Source organism: Cnephaeus nilssonii, assembly GCF_951640355.1.
Source record: "Cnephaeus nilssonii genome assembly, chromosome: 2".
NCBI classification, from domain to species: domain Eukaryota; kingdom Metazoa; phylum Chordata; class Mammalia; order Chiroptera; family Vespertilionidae; genus Cnephaeus; species Cnephaeus nilssonii.
In genome coordinates, this window is record NC_137073.1 from 44,862,737 (window position 1) to 44,885,710 (window position 22,974).

A 22,974-nucleotide genomic window follows, 5' to 3' on the forward strand; every position below is an offset into this window, starting at 1 on the left:
GGCCTGGTGCACCAGCGGACAGATACCCAGCTCCCCTGCGATCGAAAGCAAAAGCGTGGGAGCTGGGTGCCTGTCAGCTCAGGCACCAGGCCTTTCAGAAGCCTCCGCCACTCCGGAGGCTTCTGAAAGGCCTGGTGCACCAGCGGACAGGCACCCAGCTCCCCCGTGATCGAAAGCAAAAGCGTGTAGGGGACCCTACACGTGCATGATTCAATCATGCACTGGGCCTCTAGTATATCATAAAATCAGTAATTCATTATTGACTGAAAAAAACAAACTTAAAAATGCTAGATTTTAACCCAAGTTTTCCTTATTTTCATCGTGCACAAAATTATATCTAGAAAATTACATTACAGAAACAATATAAATCATAGATCATATAAAAATATCAGAAAACAACCATTCTGTCCTTTTAAATTTGTATAGAAAAAAAGTTACAAAGGAACACCAGAAAAGTAAGATAACCATAATATCTTAAGAGACTAAATGAAAAGGAAACTTTGGTAATGTGTTCTGGGTGAGTTAGGCATTTAAATTACAAGAATTAAGAGAAAGGGAAGGAAGGATACAGGATTATAACAAAGTAAGAAATAACAGAAATAAATCTATTTCTGATAAATTTTACTAACAAGAAAGTTTTAATGAGAGGAATTGTTAACAATATTAGCATTCTTACTAATACTTTAATATAAAAAAGAAAAAGTACAGAACATTTTATTGAAAATAAATAACCCTTTATCCTGTAACTGACATCTTTATTTCTCATTTTTTAGCATACTATCATCATTATATTTAGAGGTTACAAAAGCACTGTAAGTGTTTTTGCACAGTTCATGAAAGCAGTGATAAGAAATCCTATATAATAAAAGCGTAATATGCTAAGTGTCCAACCGGTTCATTGGACCGTTCGTTCATTCAACCATTCCACTAGTCACTATGATGCGCACTGACCATCAGGGGACAGACGCTCTAATCAGAAGGTTAGCTTGCTGCTGGGGTCCAGCCGATCAGGACTGGGCAAGACGGACCAGACGGGCCAGATGGGCTAGATATGCCCTGGAGCCCACCCTTGGTCTCTCCCCAGCCGGATGGCCCCCATAGCCCCGATCGTCGCCAGCCAGGCCAAGGTACCCCACTGTGCACGAATTCGTGCACCAGGCCTCTAGTCAGACATAAAAGTACAGAACTCAAAGAAGTACTTCTCAAAGAAAAATGGTAAAAAGGTGGAATAAAGAAACAAGTACAATAGAAGTAAAAAAAAAAATCTGGAACAAATAAAAATGTAGTCACATTAATATTCCTTGAGGCTTATAACTAACTTTTAAAAGAGCAGGTACCCACTGCATGGTTGCTTTATAAGAAAGGTCATTTTTGTGTTTGGTTTGGCTCTGAAAATTGAAACTGATGACCAAGAGATTTTAGCTTTATTTTGCTCTGTTTTCCTTTATGCAAATAAACAGTTAATATTGAGTGGAGGTGTTTAAATAATTTTCAAAACTATTTAATTTAAAGGGTCTTAATTAAGACATTTGGTCTTTAAATTATAACTTGAAGTGTTAAGCTATTGCTTAAAATTATAGGTGTCTACATTATCCAAATTGTTAGGGTAGGAGCAGATCTATCAAAGAGCACTCATGCATTAATGACAAAATACATTTATATTATGCTTTTTAGAAAACATAATTGACAAACCCTTTCAATTTGTTTATATTTCCTGATTAAAATTAAAAAGATACTGATATTTATGATAAATAATGCTACAACCTACACAAGAAAATTTTAACTTCAAATAGATATGAGATATTATATCAATTTATCTTTAACTGCCTAACATACTCTATAGAACATTTCTCATTACATAAAAAATTGGTCTTTACCTTCATCAGATAATATTCTGTCTTTTCCCATATTTTTCTTCTCAAGATTATTCAAAATGAAGTCTTCTTGAAAAACATGAAGCAGCTGGGTTTTCCGGCCTTGCTGAATATAAATAAATAGTAATGTAAGTTGACATATATGTTATTTACCTAATGCTAAATGGCCACAAAAAAACATACTTACAAGTTTTGTAATAGGATCTAATGCGATAATGCATCCTGGCCTGGCTGTTGATTGTTGACTTACGATGTTAAACACTTCACCAACGTATTTCTGTTTTTTAAAAAATGGAAATAAACAAAAACATATATCTCCTTTATTAAACACTTAAAAATAATTAATAGCAAAAACATGAAATTTTAGGCATAATTATCAATAATAAATACGTTTAAATGTGGCCAAATAAGTTCACAAGTCGCTTTCATTATAAACATCCTAGGACTCTTACCTTACTAGGGAATTACATAGGAATGAATAAGAATTACAGCTCTGTGCTTAGAAAAATAAAAGCAAAGCTTGGTAATTGTAAGGGGAAAAAAGTACTTTATATCTATAAATGTGAAAGACTGACATCAATTTCATGGAACTGTTCTAAGAATCAATGCTTTTTAAGCACTAATTTTGAGGTAAAAAGAATGCAGCTAAAGAAACAAGTTGACATATTGTTTATCGAGCCACTTATGTCCTGACTGCTATAGTCAAAGTCATATTGTTCAATTCAATCTTCATCATACTTGATTTATCAGCAGCATTTAATCCTGGTGATCACTTCCTCCACCTTGAAGTAATTTTCTCCAATTGCCTTCCATTATACACTGCACTCATACCATCCCACTTCTAACAATTGATTGCCCCAGGGTTTAATCCTTCTATCACTCTAATTTCCAACTCTATTCTCTCCCTTAGTGACTTTATTCAGCTCCACAATTTTAAATTTAGATTCTAACAACTACTATTTTATCTCTTCAGACCAGCCTCTCATCTAAATTCCAGAGACTAGCCTACTGGATCTCTTAGATGTCAAACAGGCATCTCAAAATTAACATGTCCAAAGCCATTGAAGGCTTGATCCCCAGTAGGGTCATGCAGGAGTCACCTGATCAATGATTCTCATCATTGATGTTTCTCTCTCTCTCCCTCTTCCTTCCTCTCTGAAATCAATAAAATATATATATATATATTTTTTTTAAATCTGCTACTTATACATTCTTCACAACTCAACTTGAGGCAATTCTATTTTTACTAATGCTTAGCCACAAAGGTTGGGAGTCATTCTCTTTTTCTCATACAAACGCCATGTCCATTCCAACCCTAGCTATTTGATGTTCAAAACACATCCAGATTGAACCAATTCTTATCGTATTTATAACTATCACTTGCAACCATTCTAAGGCCGTTTGACTCTCTCTTGGATTACCTTCTTGAATAGGTCTGATTTCACTTCTGTGTCCCTTTTTTAATCTATGTAGCAATCACAATGATCCTTAAAAAACCAAGATCAGCCCTGGCCCGTGTTCTTAGTGGTTAGAGTGTCGGCCAGCGCACACCAAAAAGTCATGGGTTCAATTCCTTGTCAAGGGCATGTACCTGGGTTACAGGTTCGATCCCCAGCCCTGGTTAGGGCTCATGAGGGAGGCAACCAATTGATGTGTCTCTCTCACATTGACGCTTCTTTCTCTTCCCCCATCCTCCCTCCTTTCCATTCCCTCTAAAATGCAATGGAGGGTGGAGAGGAGATAGAATATCCTCAGGTGAGAATTTAAAGTAACAAAAAACCTGAGATCATATCACACTCTGGCATTTTCTTCAATGGGTTCTATATTATTCAGAGAAAAAGCCAAACTTATCACAATCACCAATGAAGCCTCAAATGGTATGGCCAGGCTAACTTTCTGACTCATCCTTGACAATTCACCTGCCACCTCATTTACTCTGGTCTGCTCCAGCCACAGTGAAATCCTTGTTGCTCCTTTAAATACCAAATAGTAGGTGTACCGGTTAATAATGCGGATTTTTTTTCAATAGAGTTACACATATGTTGATATATATGCGATTTGATACGTATGCTATTTTGTTGTATTGACAACAAGCTTCAAAACTTCATATGTCAAATTTGCTGAAAATATCATAGATATTTTTACACTTAAAAATGTCGAATTCCGTGCCAAAAAAAGAGCATTTGCAGGAAGTTTTAATTCATTACTTTATTTTGAAGAAAATAAAGTGCTGCTGAATACTTTGGGGAGCTTATGGTAAACATGCTCCATTCAAGATACTTGTGAACGCTGGTTTAAATGCTTTAGAAGTGATGATTTCGATGTGAAAGACAAAGAACATCCAGGTCAACTGAAAAAATTTGAAGACCAACAATTACAAGCATTATTGGATGAAGATGAGTGTCAAACTCAAAAACAACTTACAGAAAGATTAAACGTTGCTCAGCAAAAAAATTCCGATTGTTTACAAGCAATGGGAAAGATTTTAAAGGAAGGAAAATGGGTGCCACATCAACTGAACGAAAGACAAATGGAAAACCGAAAAGTCATCAGTAAAATGTTGCTTCAATGGCATGAAAGAAAGTCTTTTTCGCATCGAAATGAGACTGGCGATGAAAAGTGGATTTATTTTGAGAATCCCAAACGCACAAAATCATGGGTTGATCCAGGTCAACCATCAACATCGACTGCAAGGCCAAATCGCTTCGGAAAGAAGACAATGCTCTGCGTTTGGTGGGATCAGGAAGGTGTGGTATATTATGAGCTTCTAAAACCAGGTGAAACCGTTAATACTGATCGCTCGCTACTGACAACAAATAACCAATTTGAACCACGCTTTGATTGTGAAACGACCAGAATGTTCCAGAAGACATGACAAAGTAGTTTTGCTTCATGATGACGCACCATCACACACTTCAAAACCAGTTAAAGACACGTTAAAAGATCTTGCCTGGGAAGTATTAACCCAGCCGCTGTATTCACCAGACCTTGCTCCTTCAGATTACCACTTGTTCTGATCGATGGTACATGCACTTTCTGAGCAGCACTTCAAAACATACGAAGAAGTGGAAAATTGGGTCTCTGAATGGTTTGCCTCAAAACAAGACAAGTTCTATTGGGACGGTATCCACAAATTACCTGAAAGATGGGGAAATGTGTAGCTAGCAATGGAAATTACTTTTGAGTAAAGCACTTTTGATGTTTCTCTTGAAATTATCGTGTTTTCTTTTATTACAAAAAAATCCAGCATTATTGACTGATACACCTCGTACTCCAAAAATTTAAATAATTCCACAAAAGACCCCGAATACCAACAGCAATCTTGAGAAAGACAACGAAGTTGGAGGAATCACATTACTTGATATCAAACTCTACTATGAGGCCACAGTAATCAAAACAGCATTGTACTGTCATAAAAACAGACATATAGATCAATGGAACAGAAATAAACCTACCCCTTAAGGTCAATTAATATTTGACAAAGGAGGCAAACACATACAATGGGGTAAAGATAGTCTACTCAATAAATGGTATGGGGAATGTTGAACAGATACATACAAAAATATTAAACTATCCTGGCTGGTGTAGCTCAGTGGACTGAGCATAGTTCCAGGGACCAAGATGTCCCAGGTTTGATTCCAGATCAGGGCACATGCCCAAGTTGTGGGCTAGATCCCCAGTAGGAACGCAGGAGGCAGCCCATCAGTAATTCTTTCTCATTATTAATGTTTGTATTTCTCTCTCTCTTCCTCTCTGAAATCAATAAAAATATACTTCAAAAAATTAAACTAGACCACCATAGATAAGAATAAACTCAAAATGGATTAAAGACTTAAATGTTAGATTCAAAACCATAAAATCCTAGAAGAAAACATAGGTAATAAAATCTGGGACATTTCTCCTAGCAATATTTTTCCTAATATATCTCCTAAGGCAAGGGAAACAAAAGAAAAAATAAATAGGACTAGATCAAACTAGAAAGTTCTGCACAGCAAAGGAAACCATCAATAAAATGAACAGACAACCTACTGAATGGGAGAACATATTTGTCAATGACACATCTCATAAGGGGTAAATGTCCAAAATTTATAAAGAATTTATACAACTCAATACAAAAAAACAAATAATCCAATTAAAAAATAGGCAGAGGACCTAAATAGACACTCTCCAAAGAGGACATACATAATGAAAAGATGGTCAAGGAAGTCACTAATCATTAGAGAAATGCAAATTAAAACCACAATGAGATATCACCTCACACCTGTCAGAATGGCTATCATCAATAGATCAACGAACAAGTGCTGCCTAGAATGAGGAGAAAGGGGAACCCTGGTGCACTGTTGGTGGGTATGCAGATTGGTGCACCACTGTGCAAAGTATAGTTACCTCAAAAATTTAAAAATGGAACTGCCTTATGACTCAGGAATTCTACCCTGGGAATTTATCTGAAGAAATCCAAAGCACTAATTCAAAAGTATATATGCACCCTTATGTTCACTACAGTGTTATTTTCAATAGCCAAGATTTGGAAGCAGCCCAAGCGTCCTTCAGTACATCAGTGGATAAAAAAAGCTGTGGTACATCTACACAATAGAATACTACTTGAAAGTAAAAAAGAAGGAAATTTTACCCTTTGTGACAGCATGGATGGACCTGGAGAGCATTATGCTATGTAAATAAGCCAGTTGGAGAAAGACAAGTACCCTATGATTTCACTTATATGGGGGATCTAATGAACAAAATGAACTAATAAGCAAAACAGAGACAAACTCTAGATAGAGAATAGGCTGACAGCTGTCTGGGGGATGAGGGGAGTTGTGGGTAGGGTGTGAGAGGTGTGGAGGGACTGAGCAAAATAGGAAAAGGAAAAGAGAAAGAATTCACAGACACTGACAAAAGCGTGGTGATTGCCGAGGGGCAGGGAGTGGAAGAAGGAGAAGGGTACAGGGGAGATAAATGGTGATGGACAGAAATTTGACCTGGGGTGGTGAATACACAATACAATGTACAGATGATGTGTTGCAGAATCGTGCACCTAAAACGTGTATTATTTATAAATTCAATAAAAAGGAAATATAAAACAATTCCTGAAAAATATAAGGCCCTCAATAAATATGTGTTTCTACTATAATGCTATATATGTGGCTTGAAAAAACTTCTGTTCTGCAAAACCATGCATTAAAAATAAAAATAACTTAGGAAAAAAACAGGATTGGAGGAGACCACTGATACCTATGCAATTCTGTAACCAGGACATTAACAAAAACATTAATTGGTAGTTGAGGAGACAGCTTGAATCTCCTAAATAGGGATTTCAGTAAAGCTGAAGATTACCTCAGGGAATATTTTTTTTTTTATATTTTTATTGATTTCAGAGAGGAAGGGAGAGGGAGAGATAGAAACATTAATGATGACAGAGAATCACTGATTGGCTGCCTCCTGTACGCCCCCTACTGGGGATCAAGCCCGCAACCCAAGCATGTGCCCTTGACCAGAATCGAACCTGGGACTTTTCAGTCCATAGGCCAACACTCTATCCACTGAGCCAAACCAGCTAGGGGTCGGGAATATTTTAAAATCTCAAAAGCAAAAACATGAAAATACTGGCTTGCTGGAGGTGCTGAAATAATGCAGATGATGGGTTGCTATTAATTGGGCACAGGAAGAAGTGCTGCCTAACATAGACAAAAGCTTTGCAAAGGTGCTGAAAGGACTCCATCCTGTACTGCAACCAAGCTGAAAGCTATTTTCTTTGTTGGTTGAGATTAAAATTCCACTCATTATTCCAGCTCACCTTGCCTAGAAAATAACTGCCTATGAACCAACATAACTTCCACATTATACTAACACTAGAGGCCCGGTGCACGAAATTCGTGCACGGAGGGGGGTTGCCCCTCAGCCCAGCCTGTACCCTCTCCAATCTGGGACCCCTCAAGGGATGTCCGACTGCCCGTTTAGGCCCGATCCCTGGGATCGGGCCTAAACGGGCAGTCGGACATCCCTCTCACAATCCAGGACTGCTGGCTCCCAACTGCTTGCCTGCCTGCCTTCCTGATTGCCCCTAACCGCTTCTGCCTGCCAGCCTGATCACCCCCTAACCACTCTGCCGCCAGCCTGTTTGCCCCCAACTTCCCTCCTCTGCCGGCCTGGTTACCCCTAACTGCCCTCTCCGGCAGGGTTGATCACCTCCAACTGCCCTCTCTTGCAGGCTTGGTCTCTCTCAACTGCCCTCCCTTGCAGGCCGGGTGCCTCCCAACTGCCCTCTCCTGATGGCCATCTTGTGGTGGCCGTCTTGTGTCCACATGGGGGCAGGATCTTTGACCACATGGGGGCAGCTATATTGTGTGTTGCAGTGATGATCAATCTGCATAGTACTCTTTGATTAGATAGGATAGAGGCCTGGTACAGGGGTGGGGGCCAGCTGGTTTGCCCTGAAGGGTGTCCCTGATCAGGGTGGGGTTCCCTTGGGGCATGGGGCGGCCTGAGCGAGGGGCCTGTGGTGGTTTGCAGGCGGGCCACGCCCCCTGGCAATGCAAGCGGAGGCCCTGGTATCTGGAATTTATTTTTCTTCTACAATTGAAACTTTGTAGCATGGAGCAGAGCCAAGCCTGGGGCTCCCTCCAAGGCCCGCAGCCATTTGTGTTGGGGTTATAATTGAAACTTTGTTGCCTTAAGCGGGTGGGCCCAGCCAGGGTGTGTGGAAAGCTTTGCTTCCCCTGTTGCCGGCGGCAACCCTGGCCTGCTCTCTCAAGCTCCATTCTGCCGCCATTTGTTTGAATTTGTTACCTTCTATAATTGAAACTTTGTAGCTTGAGTGGAGGCTTAGGCCTGAAACGGCTGGCAGAAAGCTTGGCTTGCTCTGTTACCTAGGAAACCTTGCTCTCTGTGGCTGTAGCCATCTTGGTTTGGGTTAATTTGCATACTCGCTCTGATTGGATGGTGGGCGTGGCTTGTGTACGTGGCTTGTGGGCGTGTCGGAGGTATGGTCAATTTGCATATTTGTCTATTATTAGATAGGATGACTTCCATTAGTGTTCATTTATCTCTGAGTAAGAAGTATTGCAGAAACACATATTGTAGAACACTAGACTTTACATATCCAATAAGTATAAATTAAGTACCTAAAAAAATGTTTAGTTTTAAAAGCCATTTACTTACAGAAATTTCAGGATTCGAAAGCTCACAGAGAAGTTTCTTGGCATCAACAACTACTTCATATAATCTCAGATACTGTCCATCACTTGCTACGAAGCAAGCACTAGGAGAGTTGCAGTATGCACCTACAAAATATTTACAAACATTTAAAATTTAATCCTTAAGCAATAATGTCAGAAAATCTAAATATATTAAATAAAAATCAGAATGCTTACCTAGACAGTAACTGGGTATCAGAGTGGGCAGCCATGCCACATTGGAAAATGCAGAAACATGAAGAGAATTAATCCGGGCAAGCTCAGAAACACCTCCAGAAAAAGACAATGGCCCAACTGGATCGACCCTCCAAAGAATTAGCTCACTATAAACTGAATTGGGATCCTGAAATGCCACATCACCGGTGCTTTTATCCTGTTGTGCCAAATCTTCAGTATTTACAGGATCATGAGGTTGTTTTTGGTTATCAACATCTGGTGTCCTTAATGCATTATGGTGTGATGTTGTCAACAATAATGGTAATACTGAATGGCAAGCTAAATCATTAAGATGAAAGCGATGACCACAATATCTAGATTTGTGTGAAATACTGAGAACTGTAGAAAAAGCAGATTCCTCAGCAAAACTGACAAGCCACTGATTCAGAGAGCCATCAGCATGCTTTGAAATCATCATAACATTAGGGGTAAAAATACTTAATTTTAAATTATTAGTTGATTTACTGTAACCAGAAGAGATAAGCATTGATGTGGAACGTGTGAGACTAGAAGGCTTTTGTTTCCCTTGCTGAAGAGCCAAGTCAACATTCTTGGTACAGGCGTACATCACTATGCTTTTACAGAGAGAGTTCGCATCACCTGTGGGAAAAGCTACAGGAATTCTGGAAACAAAGGACACCTAGAATTAAGAAAGTGATCATTAGAATGCATGGAATTATATAAAGAGGTATTACAAAACTGTACCTACATTTAACAAGTAACTTTCCAGAGATCTTAAAAATAGTACCTGTACTTGGCGAAACATACCAGGCTGGTATTCATCCAGCCAATCCACATGCCAAACCAGCAAAGAGCCATCCATGGGATGAATACTGAATAGCATATCTGCATTTTTACTCCACTCAGACAGAAGTACTTCAATCTGATGATCAATGGCAGCTGATGGTAATGGTACAAAACTTGAGTTTGGTACCATTTTATCACTACTCAATTCCTTTTTTTCATGATTTATTTTCAGATCATCAATACCATCATCCATTTCTATAAGCAAAAGAATTCAAGAACCAAGTAAATACAATCAAGCTATTACTATAAATTAAAAGGTATCTTTTTAAAAATATATTTCTTTGTTGATTTCAGAGAGGAAGGGAGAGGGAGAGAGAGAAATATCAATGATGAGAGAATCATTGATTGGCTGCCTCCTGCACGCCCCCTACTGAGGATCAAGCCCGCAACCCGGGCATGTGCCCTTGGCCAATATCGAACCTGGGACCCTTTAGTCCGCAGGCTGACACTCTATCCACTGAGCCAAACTGGCTAGGGCTAAAAGATATCTTTAAAAATGCATTCAAGATGAAAAACATAATAGTTTTCATAAACAAGAAATGGGCTCCCCTTTAAAAATCACTAGATTATTGGTAGAAGGGCTATTATTGGACTGGAAAATAGATAAACTGGTTTCCAAACCCAGATATACCACAATTAACTACTCAGAAGTGAGACACACCAATTCTCTGGATTTTAGTTTTGCTCATGTTAAAATGAGGGAGTTGGAACTGGGGCTATAATTCTGGGCTAAATTTTTAAAATATAGTATTAGAATGGAATTTGCACCTTTTCATAATATTGTATTTATCAAAACCTGAGTCTGCTATACTAGCTATCCTCTAGGTCAGCGGTCGCCAACCTTTTGGACCTCATGGACCACTAGTGGTCCACAGACCACCGGTTGGTGACCGCTGCTCTAAGAGCATGCACTTAAAACTGGCATGACATTTTAAAGAAACTATTTTAAAGGAATACATTTATAGTACCCAATTTCCAGATTTTCTTCAACACATAGGTAATTAAAAATAAACTGGTATACCAACTTAATCTAGGTAAATATGTATATTCTGACCTCTATTTCAAATACCTCGGACTCTATTTCCGTTTAAGAGACTCTCAAAAATGTTAGACTGTTGGCCAGATTTTAAAAACTGGTCGACATACAAATCATTAAGAAAAAGAAAAATAATTCAATAGAAAATCAGGAAAAGGGCATGAAGAGCAAAATAATTCTGTTCAATTTGCTTCAAGAAAATGCCAAGTAATACAATATACTATTTTCCCCATATTGACTGGCAAAAGTAATATAATGAAAAGATCCAGTGGTGGCAAGGATGTGAAAAAAAGATATACGGAGATACTTAGAGGGAGTATAAACTGGTAAAACATTTCTGGAGGTCAATTTGGCAGAAGACGCCATGCTGTACACCAGAAACTAATACCTGCCCCCAAAATTAAAAAGTTAAATTTTAAAAAATTGACAGACATTATTGAAATTTAAAATGTTTACACTCTAGCAATTCCACATATAGGAATCTATGTTACAGAAAAATTCACACAAAGATGAAAAGATGTGTCACTGTACCTTTACCAGTATAGTGAAAAACTACTCAAATCAATTTAAATGTCCATCAATAGAGGAAATGCTAGTTTTCTCTTGACATGGCATACTCAGAAAATGTTTTTAAAAAGTGAGATGGAAAAGTTCCCATACTGAATTTAAAAGCAAGTTGCAAAACACTAATTTTGTTTAAAAATGAACTTCCGTAGTACTTTAAAAAAAACTGCCTATGTAAATATGTAGGAAGATAGAAAAGAATAAATGTAGAAGGACACTCACTGAACAATATGTAAACTTTATACCTATCTATACCATTTTATTTTTTTCCCTAATGAGCATGTACAATCTTATAATTAAAACAAAACTTTTTAAAAACAAAAACATTTATGAACCACAAACTGTAGCAGATAGCTAGCTGGTCACCACAAATTGGGCTTTTTAGACCTTAACATAGGATGGCTACATGGACCCCATGACTAGTGTTTTCCACTGAAATGAGAAAGTGATATGTGCCAGTTCTGAGTCAAAGTTGAGAAACAGCTTTACCTTTCCTCTCCCTCTCTCCCCACCTGACTAGGCTAAATGCAGAAGAGTTTAAGGCCCTAGTGTAATGCTTCCCAAACTTTAATATATATACAAATCATTCGGGGATTTCGTTAAAACTATGGATTCTTGTTTAGTAGCTCTAGTAGAATCTGAGATTGTGCATTTCTAACAAGCTCCCAGGTAATGTCCATGATGCTAGTCCACAGATAGTCCCGGGATTAAGTGGCAAGGCCCTAAGAGTTGACTGATGCCTAAGTATGGAGAATCCTGAGTCCCTATATCACCATGTGGAAGAAAGCTACGTGGGAAAGGAACATTTACACTAAATTATTAAATGAGCTAGTCCAAATTTATGTCATTGCAATTCTGAAGTTTATTTCTGACAGTAGCTAGTGTTTCTTAATATAAAAATCTTTACTATTTTGAACAAAACTTTACATTTTTTATCCTTAAAGCTTTACCTTCATCAGATTTTACATCTGCTTGATTAGAGTCTTCCACACTGGCCTCAGAAGATGGTTGTTCAAAACTTTTTCTAAGTTGCTGTAAAAAGACTTCCATGGACAAAGTAAAATGTAACTCTTTATTGTTTAGCCAGTGTACCACAAAAGGTCCACTCTTCTCTTCATTTTCACTTAGACTTAGAGATGTAATAGAAGGAAGAAGTGGAATATCTGTAAAGAGCAACAAAAGCAACAAAATTAAAATTTCTATCATTCTAGCATACAAACATCCAGGTCTCCTATTTTTTTATTGACTGTAATACATTTTATTTAACCTATAAATAAGACTCCCAACATAATGTTTACCACAATTATTATTAATTAGAGGCCCACTGCACGATATTCCTTCCCCTGGCTTCCCTCCTGGCTGCCTGGAAGCCTGCAAGTCCTCGCTCCCTGCCGCAGCACGGCTCCTGTAGCTCCCTCTGCCGCCCCTCTCCCCCTCATAGCAGGGGTCCTGCCCTTCCCAGCCGCTCCGCGACCTACATATGCAAATTAACCCACCATCTTTATTGGGTTAATTTGCATACTCACTCCTGATTGGCTGTGGGCATAGCAGAGGTATGGTCAATTAACATGTTTGTCTATTATTAGGTAAGATGATAACAGACAAATGGTAAATTTAATATACCTATTATAAAGGAGGTAAAATTATGTATTCTAGGTCATAGAGCATACTTTATTTTTATATGCATAATTTTCTTTAGTTCTAAAAATAATCTCAAGAAATGTCTATAATTTATAGACATCTTAATAAGAATATCTTCATTTATACATACACTTTGATAAGAAACATTTTAACCTGATCTATCATGCAAACGCCATCATCATGATGTCAAAGGAACTAATAAGTTATCTGAATAGCAACAACTTTCTTTCTTACTTAATAGACAGACATATTAACGTTTAATGGCCCACCCATCTAGTTCTAAGATAGACAGTACTTATTTATTAGCATCAAGATTGAAGTTGGGAAGTGAAATTCAGGTTCCCTTCTTATGTTCAAAAAAGGCTTTCAAGACAAACTAATTCAGCTAAAAAAATAATTGTTCCTTGGTATTATTTTTTATTTAATTGCTAAAGTAAGTATATTGAAGTACAAATTCAACCTAAGTTATGACAAATCATAATCCCTAATTAATAAAGGTAAAGAAAAATTTGTCTATCATATTAAATCACATCTAAATCTTGCTCATGCTGGTAAACAGTAAAGGATGAAATGGATTCAGGGAATGTAAACTGATTCTATGCTTCATGAGAGCAAGGATCAGACCTGTTTTGTTTCGCCAGTTCCTACCACTATCTTCAATTCCTATACTGGTACAGACTAAAGACTCAATAAAAGCCTAGGGGGACTGAACTACCAATTCTATTGTTCCTAGGTAGATACGCAATAATGCCAGGGATTAAGAAAATGCCCCAAGAATACTAATGGGTGAGATTTTCTGATTTTTGACTTACAATCAAATCAAAAGAAACCAGCAATGTCTCTAATAGACTGCATGCCTGATTGTTAAAGTACACAAGGAGGGGCTAATACTGAATTTTAGCAGAAGCATTCTGGCTAAAAAAAACAACACAAAACAAAACAAAAAACCACCTCACATTTTTTTTGTCTCCTGACCTTACTTAAAGAATTTGATTAAAGTCATTTTTATAAGAAATCTTCATGGAAAGGATATAAGTACTAGAATGAAGAGAACATGCTCTTAGGGGCTCCTCTCCTGTTTCTATTTCTATTGATGGGCAAATAAGTGTAGCAAAATCTGAAAGTGGGGCTTTAAATACGAAATAAAGCATCCAGAAAGGTTAATTCCAATAGATTAAATTTCAGGAAAGGAATTTCCCATAGGGTCTATTCCCCCTGCTAATAATATTATTTTGCTTTGATTTGCTCTATATGTAGGAATTTTCCGTTGGTACAATCTAAGAAAGGTTTTAGAACTTTCCTTATGGGAAGGTAGTCATCAAGGAGATGCTACATGGGAACTAAGGTTTTCCTTTTCTGTAATTTCTTAGCCTTTTCATTAAAGTGGGAATTTAATCTTTCTACCAGTATATTTTCAAAATATTGTCTTTTGCTCAGCAGACACTCAAAATGATTCTACTGACCTTAGAAATGTCTCAATGATAAAGGTAATGATATTTTCCAAGCCTATATAATTTTTAAATAAAAATAATTCAGTACTCTCCACTTAACATTTTCTTGGTTCATGGATTCTTTTAGGGCTGGTATCTCTATATGTTAACTTCTCTAATCAGAGCACTTCTCACTTTTATTCAAGTAACTAATATTTACTGCTAAGTTTCTTTGAAGAATACAATTCAGCAAATCCAGTGTGCTATATGAAAACAGATGATGCTAAATTTATGCTTAAGAATATCCCAAAATATATAAAAAGTTATCAATAGTGGTTATCTTCTAGGAAGAAAAACTAGGTTGAATAGAGGTGAAAAAAGGCTTTCACTTTTCACTTTCTGTAGATGGTATTTATCATATGCAAATATTATTTTTAATTTTTCCCAGTAGTATTCTAAGGCTCTACTTTAAATGCCCCAGCTGTGATCAGTTGGTTTCTAAACTTGCATTTAAAAATGATAAGCACTTAAATTCTTCAAATTTATAGACAGATCCAGATATTCTAATCTTCAATCCAATAGTACATATTTGATTATAGAAATAAGTTTCTTAATTCTTCCATTTATATCTTCTACCTATTTCTGCTCTATTTCTGAACAGGTTTCAAAGATCAAGTACTAAACACATTGGTTTTATTTTAATAACTATAAATAATTATAAAATACCACTCTGTGATGTTTACTTCTGTGTTAAGTATTAACTCAAATCTCAAATTTGAATAAACTACTAAAGAATCTCAATGGCTTATCAAGATCTTAAATGGCAAGCCAAATCATAGCCTTCAGGAGAAAAACACATTAACAAAAATCTCATTTTGTATAACCAGTGAGTTAGCTATAATGAAAAATTAACTAAGAAAGTCACCTCCAATTTTTTTACCTAATTATAACTTATTTGTTATCAAAATCAATATACTCGATTCCAAAAACATTTTGAAAAGTGCTTTATTACCCGTGGCTGGGTTGATGCTGGCTGCAATATGAAAGTGGCAAAGTGCATTGGCATGCAGTGGAGTGTTCCTGTGGACGTGATGAGGATCCTGCTGATGTGGCAGGTATCCGGTATGTGCTACAAGTGCAAGGGATCTCCTTCGACCTCTACGAAAATGTCTCAGATTTACCTGTGTGAATAAACAAAGCAAAACTAATGTCCATATTGACATAGGATATATGTCTAGGTTACATAATGACTGTTAGACATTACAGATATTCTATTTCAGATGAGTTTATATGTACATTTGTACATAAATATTTTTCAGTAGATTTGAACAGCTAATTTGAAACCTGAAGAAGCTTGGAGCTTAAACTGCCTCTTAACTATTACATAATACATTGCAATTTTTACTTGGTTTTATTTTCTGATAAGTATTTTCCTGAACTTAAAAGAAAAAGTTTACAATAATGTGTCTGTAGACAATGATGTTTCTATGTTCACTGTTTCCTTTGTATCCACAGCTTACTCCCTATGACCAGAAAGCATTAGGTAATATCACCATAATAAATTAGGGTTTTATTTCATAATTTACAAAGCACTTTCAGAGATTATCTCATTTTACCCATATGGCAGACATTGAAAATATTTTTATTCTCATCTTTCAGATGATAAAATAGTTTATCTAGAACCCAAGGTCTAAAAGTAGACAAGAATCTTCAGATTTTTAGTTGTTGAGTCTCCATGAATTATATATTTCATAATATTCTGAGCCATTCAAATACTATACTAATTTGAAAAATAGTTGTTCCATAATCATACAAAGCATTCAAAGATAAATCATTTTTAGATCACTTCCTATTTTCAATATTAAGAAAATAATAAAAAGAATCTATAATACTAGTCAGTGTTCAATTAGTACAAACATCAAAAATTGACTTTTACTTTCTACACCACTTAGTAAAATAAATACTCCAAGTTCTGAGGGGTTCTAAAGATAACAACTGTAGAACAGAATCTGACAAACTCCTCTAATCATTCCTGTAATTAAGACAGGACAAAACACCCCAAGCTCTAAAGAAATAATAAATAAAACATTCTTATAATCCCACCTTTGCTTTCTCAGATTTTAATTTATTTATGTTATTTTAGCTAAGACAAGTGCAAGCATCCCTTTGTTATCAGTTAACCTAAGATTTACTTTCATAATTATAAGTAACTTTTTGCTCCAGATAAAATCCTTAAGAACACTTTTTAAACCAAATAAAACTCAAAACTTTTGAGATATTCTTAAGACATATGTATTTTTTATAACTATCCACGTGACTTAGAATATTAATTAGGATAAATGTTATAAAAAAGGCAAAAAGTTTTAAAACTTGTAGGAAATAACATCTAACAAAAACACTCACATCTAAAGTGTTTTGAACTCGTTCTTTACTGGAAGCATTTCTCTCGAACTTATTAGTTAAATTAAGTGGCTCGGTCCAATGCTTGCTGTCACCTCCATAAAGTAAGCAGTCATTTGGTAAAAATGTCTCTACCCAAAGACGACACACATTATCTTTGCAGCAAGTCAACAGTACATTGCATACAGAAGCCCTAAGGAATAAAAACATATTAGAGACAAAAATATAAATTTTACATAGTATCACATTCTACAATATTTCTATAATGCACAGAACTAAGGTACTGATGAAGAAAATATCAATATACGTTTATACAATGCATTTCATCAAAACCAATACAACTGAGTGGGTTTGTGGTTTCACCACATCAAATGCTTGCTAACTTATTTCTTTTCTGCCTAGAATTAGGTAGTTCTTGTCTCAGTCATCTAAGATTTTTCTTACTGCTGAAAAATAAAGACTGAGATCATGCCACAATCCCTCGGTTAATATTTAAAAAAAACAAAACACAAAACACCCACATCTATTAAAATTTTCTGATTTATTCAGTGGATGGTTATTTGAATTATTTCATAATGCTTCACTTTTACTTCCTGTACAGGCACATGTACACTGGTCCCTAACAGGCTACATTAACTAGTACACTTATTCTCTCCTTGCCTAACACATATGCCAAATTAGTGAATAGAAAGAATAGAAAATTCATGATATAATAAGTACAGCCACCTACTTCCTTAGTCATTCGTGATTTTCAGTGAACTGACCATCTTGCCACCCCACAAAATAAAATCAAACCCAACTGCACATATATTAATAAGATCCATAAGCATTAAGAGTTCAAGGTTGAAATTCTATTCACAAAGACTACCTCCTATCAGGACACTCAGCAAATTTAGAAAAAAAGAAGGCACAATATCCTGTAGTATTATAGTTTTATTAAAATACATATTTAAATATATTTGATTATAAAACGAGCAATCAGTAGAAGGCTTCTATTAAGTAATTCAGTAAGTCAAATTTTAAAAAAGGAAATAAAAATAGTCTGTTGCAGTCACTTTGTTAAACCTGATTAAAAAAAGAATAGCAAAGGGGAAGAAAAGGGAGGACAGCATGTTTTATTCTGATTGCTCTTTCCTTCAGTTTTCCTCCTCTATTCTCTCACTGTTCTCCTTCCTCCCCCTTCCTTCCCTTGTCTACTCCCTTTTCTTCCTTATCCAGCTACTCCCTGGGCTTCTCTCCCTCACTTCTCAGCCTCTCCTCCTCTCCAGGCTACCCTCTCTTCCTCCTGTCCCTTCACTTCTCTCCGCTTCTTAGAGCCCTTCCCTCTTTCCTTTCCAAGCCCTGTTTGTTTCTCTTTTCTCTATCCTCATGCCTCTCCCTCCTCCATTTTTTTCTCCCTCCTTTTTCTCTAGTCCACTCTGCCCTTTTCCTACTCCCCCTTCCCTCTTGGTTTTCTCTAGTACATTCACACACACAGGCAGTGGCAATGAAACTAAAAGTAAGAAAATAGAAACAGAAGAAAATACATCAAAAGGAAATATATAGAAGTTCAAGGTTCATAGTGCCCATTAGTAAAGGGCAGAATGGAAAGGCTTATCATGGAAGAGCAGAAGGTAGAAGACTAAAGGGCTGAATAGACAACAATCATCTAAACTAATAAAAGAGAAACATGCAAATTGACCGTACCTCCACTACGCCCACCAGCCACGCCCACCAGCCAATCAGGAGCAAGTATGCAAATTAACCCAACCAAGATGGATATGGCCATGGAGCAAGCAGGAGGCTTGGGTTTCCCCGGCAATGGAGGAAGCCAAGCATCCCTCCGGCCCTGGCCGGTCCTGGCCTCCGCTCAAGGCTACAAAGTTTCAATTATAGAAGATAAATAAATCCCAACAAAAATGGCAGCAGCCACGGAGCTGGAGAGAGCAGGAGGTTTGGGTTGCCCCCTGGTGATGGAGGAAGACCAGCTTCCTGGCCGGCCCTATCCCCTGCTCAAGGCTACAAAGTTTCAATTATAGGAGATAAATAAATCCAGATACCAGGACCTCCGCTTGGGTCGCCGGGGGGGCGTAGCCGGCCAGCAAACCACCACAGGCCCCTCGCCCAGGCGGCCCCACGCCCCAAGGGAACCCCCACCCTGATCTGGGTCACCCTTCAGGGCAAACCAGCCAGCCCCTACCCGTGCACCAGGCCTCTATCCTATCTAATAAAAGACTAATATGCAAATTGACTGTCACTCCAACACACAAGATGGCTGCCCCCATGTGGTCAAAGATGGCTGCCCCCATGTGGACACAAGATGGCTGACACAAGATGGCCAGCAGTGGAGGGCAGTTGGGAGGGACCAGGCATGCAAGGGAGGGCAGTTGGGGGCGATCAAGCCTGCAGGGGAGGGCAGTTAGGGGTGACCAGGCTGGCAGAGGAGGGAAGTTGGGGGCGACCGGGCCTGCAGGGAAGGGCAGCTGTGGGGGGACCCAGGCCTGCAGAGGAGGGCAGTTAGGGGCAATCAGGCTGGCAGGGGAGCAGTTAGGCATAAATCAGGCTGGCAGGGAAGTGATTAGGGGGTGATCAGGCTGGCAGGCAGAAGCAGTTAGGGGCAATCAGGAAGGCAGGCAGGTGAGCAGTTGGAAGCCAGCAGTCCTGGATTGTGAGAGGGATGTCCGACTTCCCGTTTAGGCCCGATCCCAGTAGGGAAGTCGGACATCCCTCGAGGGGTCCCAGATTGGAGAGGGTGCAGGCTGGGCTGAGGGACACCCCCCCCGCCCCGTGCATGAATTTCGTGCACCGGGCCTCTAGTAAGAAGTATAAGAATTTAGGCAAGGGCAACAAAGAAAGAAAGGTGCACAACTCAAAAGCATGTAGAGGGCTTTGACCCTGGAATGTGGGTGTCCCAGCTGACTTTCCTTAGGATACTAGGCCTACATACAGTCAGTGTAAACAGCTGGCATGTAAGAAATATTCTGATCTACTTGAGGCATTTCTCTGGCAATACCTTCCTTCCTCACATCTTCATCTGGGTATCTTATTTTTCTTCAATGGCATATCATTGAAGATTAAAAAAAAGGTATAACCTTATAGAAGGCAACCATGTGATGGGTAAATGTCTGTGACACCCATCCTATTTTGATGTAGCAACAGACTAAGATAGTTTGAAACTGTCATCTAAACAAACTTTTGGAGGATATAAACAAATCTCCCAACCTGTCCTACATTCATCAGTTTTTAATTAGTAAAGATGCTTATTCAAACACTTCTCCATTATTCTTTCTCAAACCAGCAGTCCCTTGCATAATGTATTACCATTTGGTCAAGCATCTCTTTTTCTTAATTTGATCCACACCCAGTATTTTTCCATTGATTTTTTTTTGGGGGGTGGGGGAGAGAGAGAGAGAGAGAGAAATATCAATGTGAGAGAGACACATCGATTAGTTGCCTCCCACATACGCTCTGACCAGGGCTGGGGATCAAACCTGCAACTGCAGAACTCTTGACCCTTCGGACTGTTGCTCTAACCACTGGGAAACAGGCTAGGGCTGGTTGAGCATCTTAATTTTATGTGAAAAACAAACCACCTATATCACTTGCTCAGTGAAGATGCCATATTAAAAAAACAATGGTCTTTGATGGGATCTGTTTCTCCTGTGAAAGGGTCAGCCTTCCCACTATATACCTGCAGGCAGTAGCCAATTGGTAAAACAAAGTATGCATGCATATAAGCATAACCAATGGACGCAAGACACTGGGGGTGGGAAGGCATGTGCGGGAACGGGGGGCGGGAGAGAGGGGAAGGGAGGCCAGGGGAAGGTCAATGGGGAAAAAAAGGAGAAATATGTACTACTATTTGTAATACTGTAAACAATAAAATAAAATAAAATTTTTTTAAAAGTGAAAACTGAGAGAGCACAGGGAGATAAGCTGATTCTTAAATCACATGGATCCAAAAGTAAAATTCTGGAGACCTCTAAAAGATGCCATAATTAACAAAATTCTAGTTCCATATCACAGTTCCCCGTGCTTCAAAATTTAGTTGGTAAGAGATAAAATGAACCCAGGCAGTTAAAAACAAACAAAAAAAAACAACTGGTATGCCTTATTACTATTATCAGGCATTTGTAATGGCCCAGTGTAAGGCATCTGCCTCTGTCTCCACTGTGATCATTTTTGCCAACATTGAGTGAACTTGCTCAGGAACAGATGTGACTGTCTTCTCTTAAAAGACACCATACTACATAAACCTCTTTTTCAGTACGCTGGTAGTCTAACATCTGTGAATGAAAATTTGGGATATAGCAAAAGAATTCAGCCTCTGAAATGATGTAATCTTCAGATATTTCTAAAAGGTATGATTCAGTGGTTGAGCGTTGACCCATGAACCAGGAGGTCAAGGTTATATTCCTAGTCAGGGCGTATGCCCAGGTTACAGGCTAAATCCCCAGTGGGGGGGCTGCAGGAAGCAGCCAATTAATGATTCTCTCTCATCATTGATGTTTCTATCCCTCTCTCCCTCTTCCTTCCTCACTCTGAAATTTAAAAAAAAAGTTCACAGTTTGCGATGATATCTATTTTTACTGGGGTCATTTACAAATTTTAAAAGAAGAGTTAACATATGCCACAGCTCATTCTATTCTAAACACATTTTTATATATGTGGGCAATGGTCTCAGAGGTACTAGAGCAATAGTTCTCAAAGTGAAGCTCAGATGAGGGTGCTTTTGCTAATGATATAGGTTGTCTACAGCACTCTTCCTTAACCCAAAGACTGACACATCCTCCTAACAACAGAACCATGACTGTTCCTAAAGTGTCCTACTCTTATGTATTCCTATATTGGAAGGCTGGGGTAGAAACAGTAATAACTATTACATTAGAAAATACCTCAAAAATCTAGGTATAACATTAATGAATACATGTTATTATACATTTTTCCAAATTCATAAAATGTAAAACACCAAGAGTGAACTGTAATGTAGAGTATGGAATTTAGGTGATAATAATGTGTTGAAATAGGTTCATAAATCTAACAAATATGGAGGATGTTGACATCAGAGGAAGCTATGTGTGGGAGCAAAGGGTACACAAGAAATCTCTACACCTTCCCCACAATTTTGCTGTGAACCTTAAACTGCTCTAAAAAAAGTCTCAATATAAATTTTATTTTAAATCTAGGTATACTCTGCTGGCTCAGTAGAACAAAACTGAAGTCAACAAATGATCCAGGTACACGACCATAGATCAGCTAAGGACAAAAAGATAAGGGAAAAACTGCAAAATTGAAAATGGCCATGTAGAACAAAAGGGGATTTCTACCTATACTCAAGTAACAGGTATCTATAACTTACTAAGTAGAGGCAAAAATGCAATGGGGTATCAAGTCCTGCAAAAAAAATGCAATGGGGTATCAAGTCCTGCAAGTACTACAAAAAGAAAGTGCTAATAGATGGGCTTGTGCATGCATGTATAGGTTAAACTAACACCTAGTTCAGGATATCATGATGTATAATCCATTATCTTTTCCTCAAAGACATTGGACATAATTAAAGAAATGTTTTAGCCCTAGCCGGTTTGGCTCAGTGGATAGAGCCTCAGCCGGTGGACCAAAGGGTTCCGGGTTCAATTCCGGTCAAGAACACATACTCAGTTGCAGGCTCCTCCCTGCCCCCTGCCCTGATCGGGGCTCATGCAGGAAGCAGCCAATCAATGTGTTTCTCTCACATCGATGTTTCTCTCTGTCTTTCCCTCTTTCTTCCACTCTCTCTAAAAATCAATAGAAAAATATCCTTGGGTGAGGATTAAAAAAAAAAGAAAGAAGTGGTT

General features: G+C 38.0%; 1 protein-coding gene across 3 annotated transcripts in view; it reads right to left on the bottom strand.

Annotated features, from left to right (window-relative positions):
- Positions 1 to 22,974, bottom strand: part of DMXL1 (Dmx like 1) — a 158,974-nt gene that overhangs the window by 99,959 nt on the left and 36,041 nt on the right. For all 3 annotated transcript variants that reach the window (XR_013812874.1, XM_079760045.1, XM_079760044.1), the window contains exons 8-15: positions 17,165 to 17,354; positions 15,774 to 15,942; positions 12,641 to 12,853; positions 10,032 to 10,285; positions 9,245 to 9,923; positions 9,033 to 9,154; positions 2,062 to 2,151; positions 1,878 to 1,980 (exon numbers count right to left, since the gene is read on the bottom strand). Coding sequence is in view for 2 of the 3 variants with exons in the window: in XM_079760045.1 (XP_079616171.1) it covers positions 1,878 to 1,980; positions 2,062 to 2,151; positions 9,033 to 9,154; positions 9,245 to 9,923; positions 10,032 to 10,285; positions 12,641 to 12,853; positions 15,774 to 15,942; positions 17,165 to 17,354 (1,820 nt within the window). In the remaining variant the exon portion in view is untranslated. The remainder of the gene's footprint in view (positions 1 to 1,877; positions 1,981 to 2,061; positions 2,152 to 9,032; positions 9,155 to 9,244; positions 9,924 to 10,031; positions 10,286 to 12,640; positions 12,854 to 15,773; positions 15,943 to 17,164; positions 17,355 to 22,974) is intronic.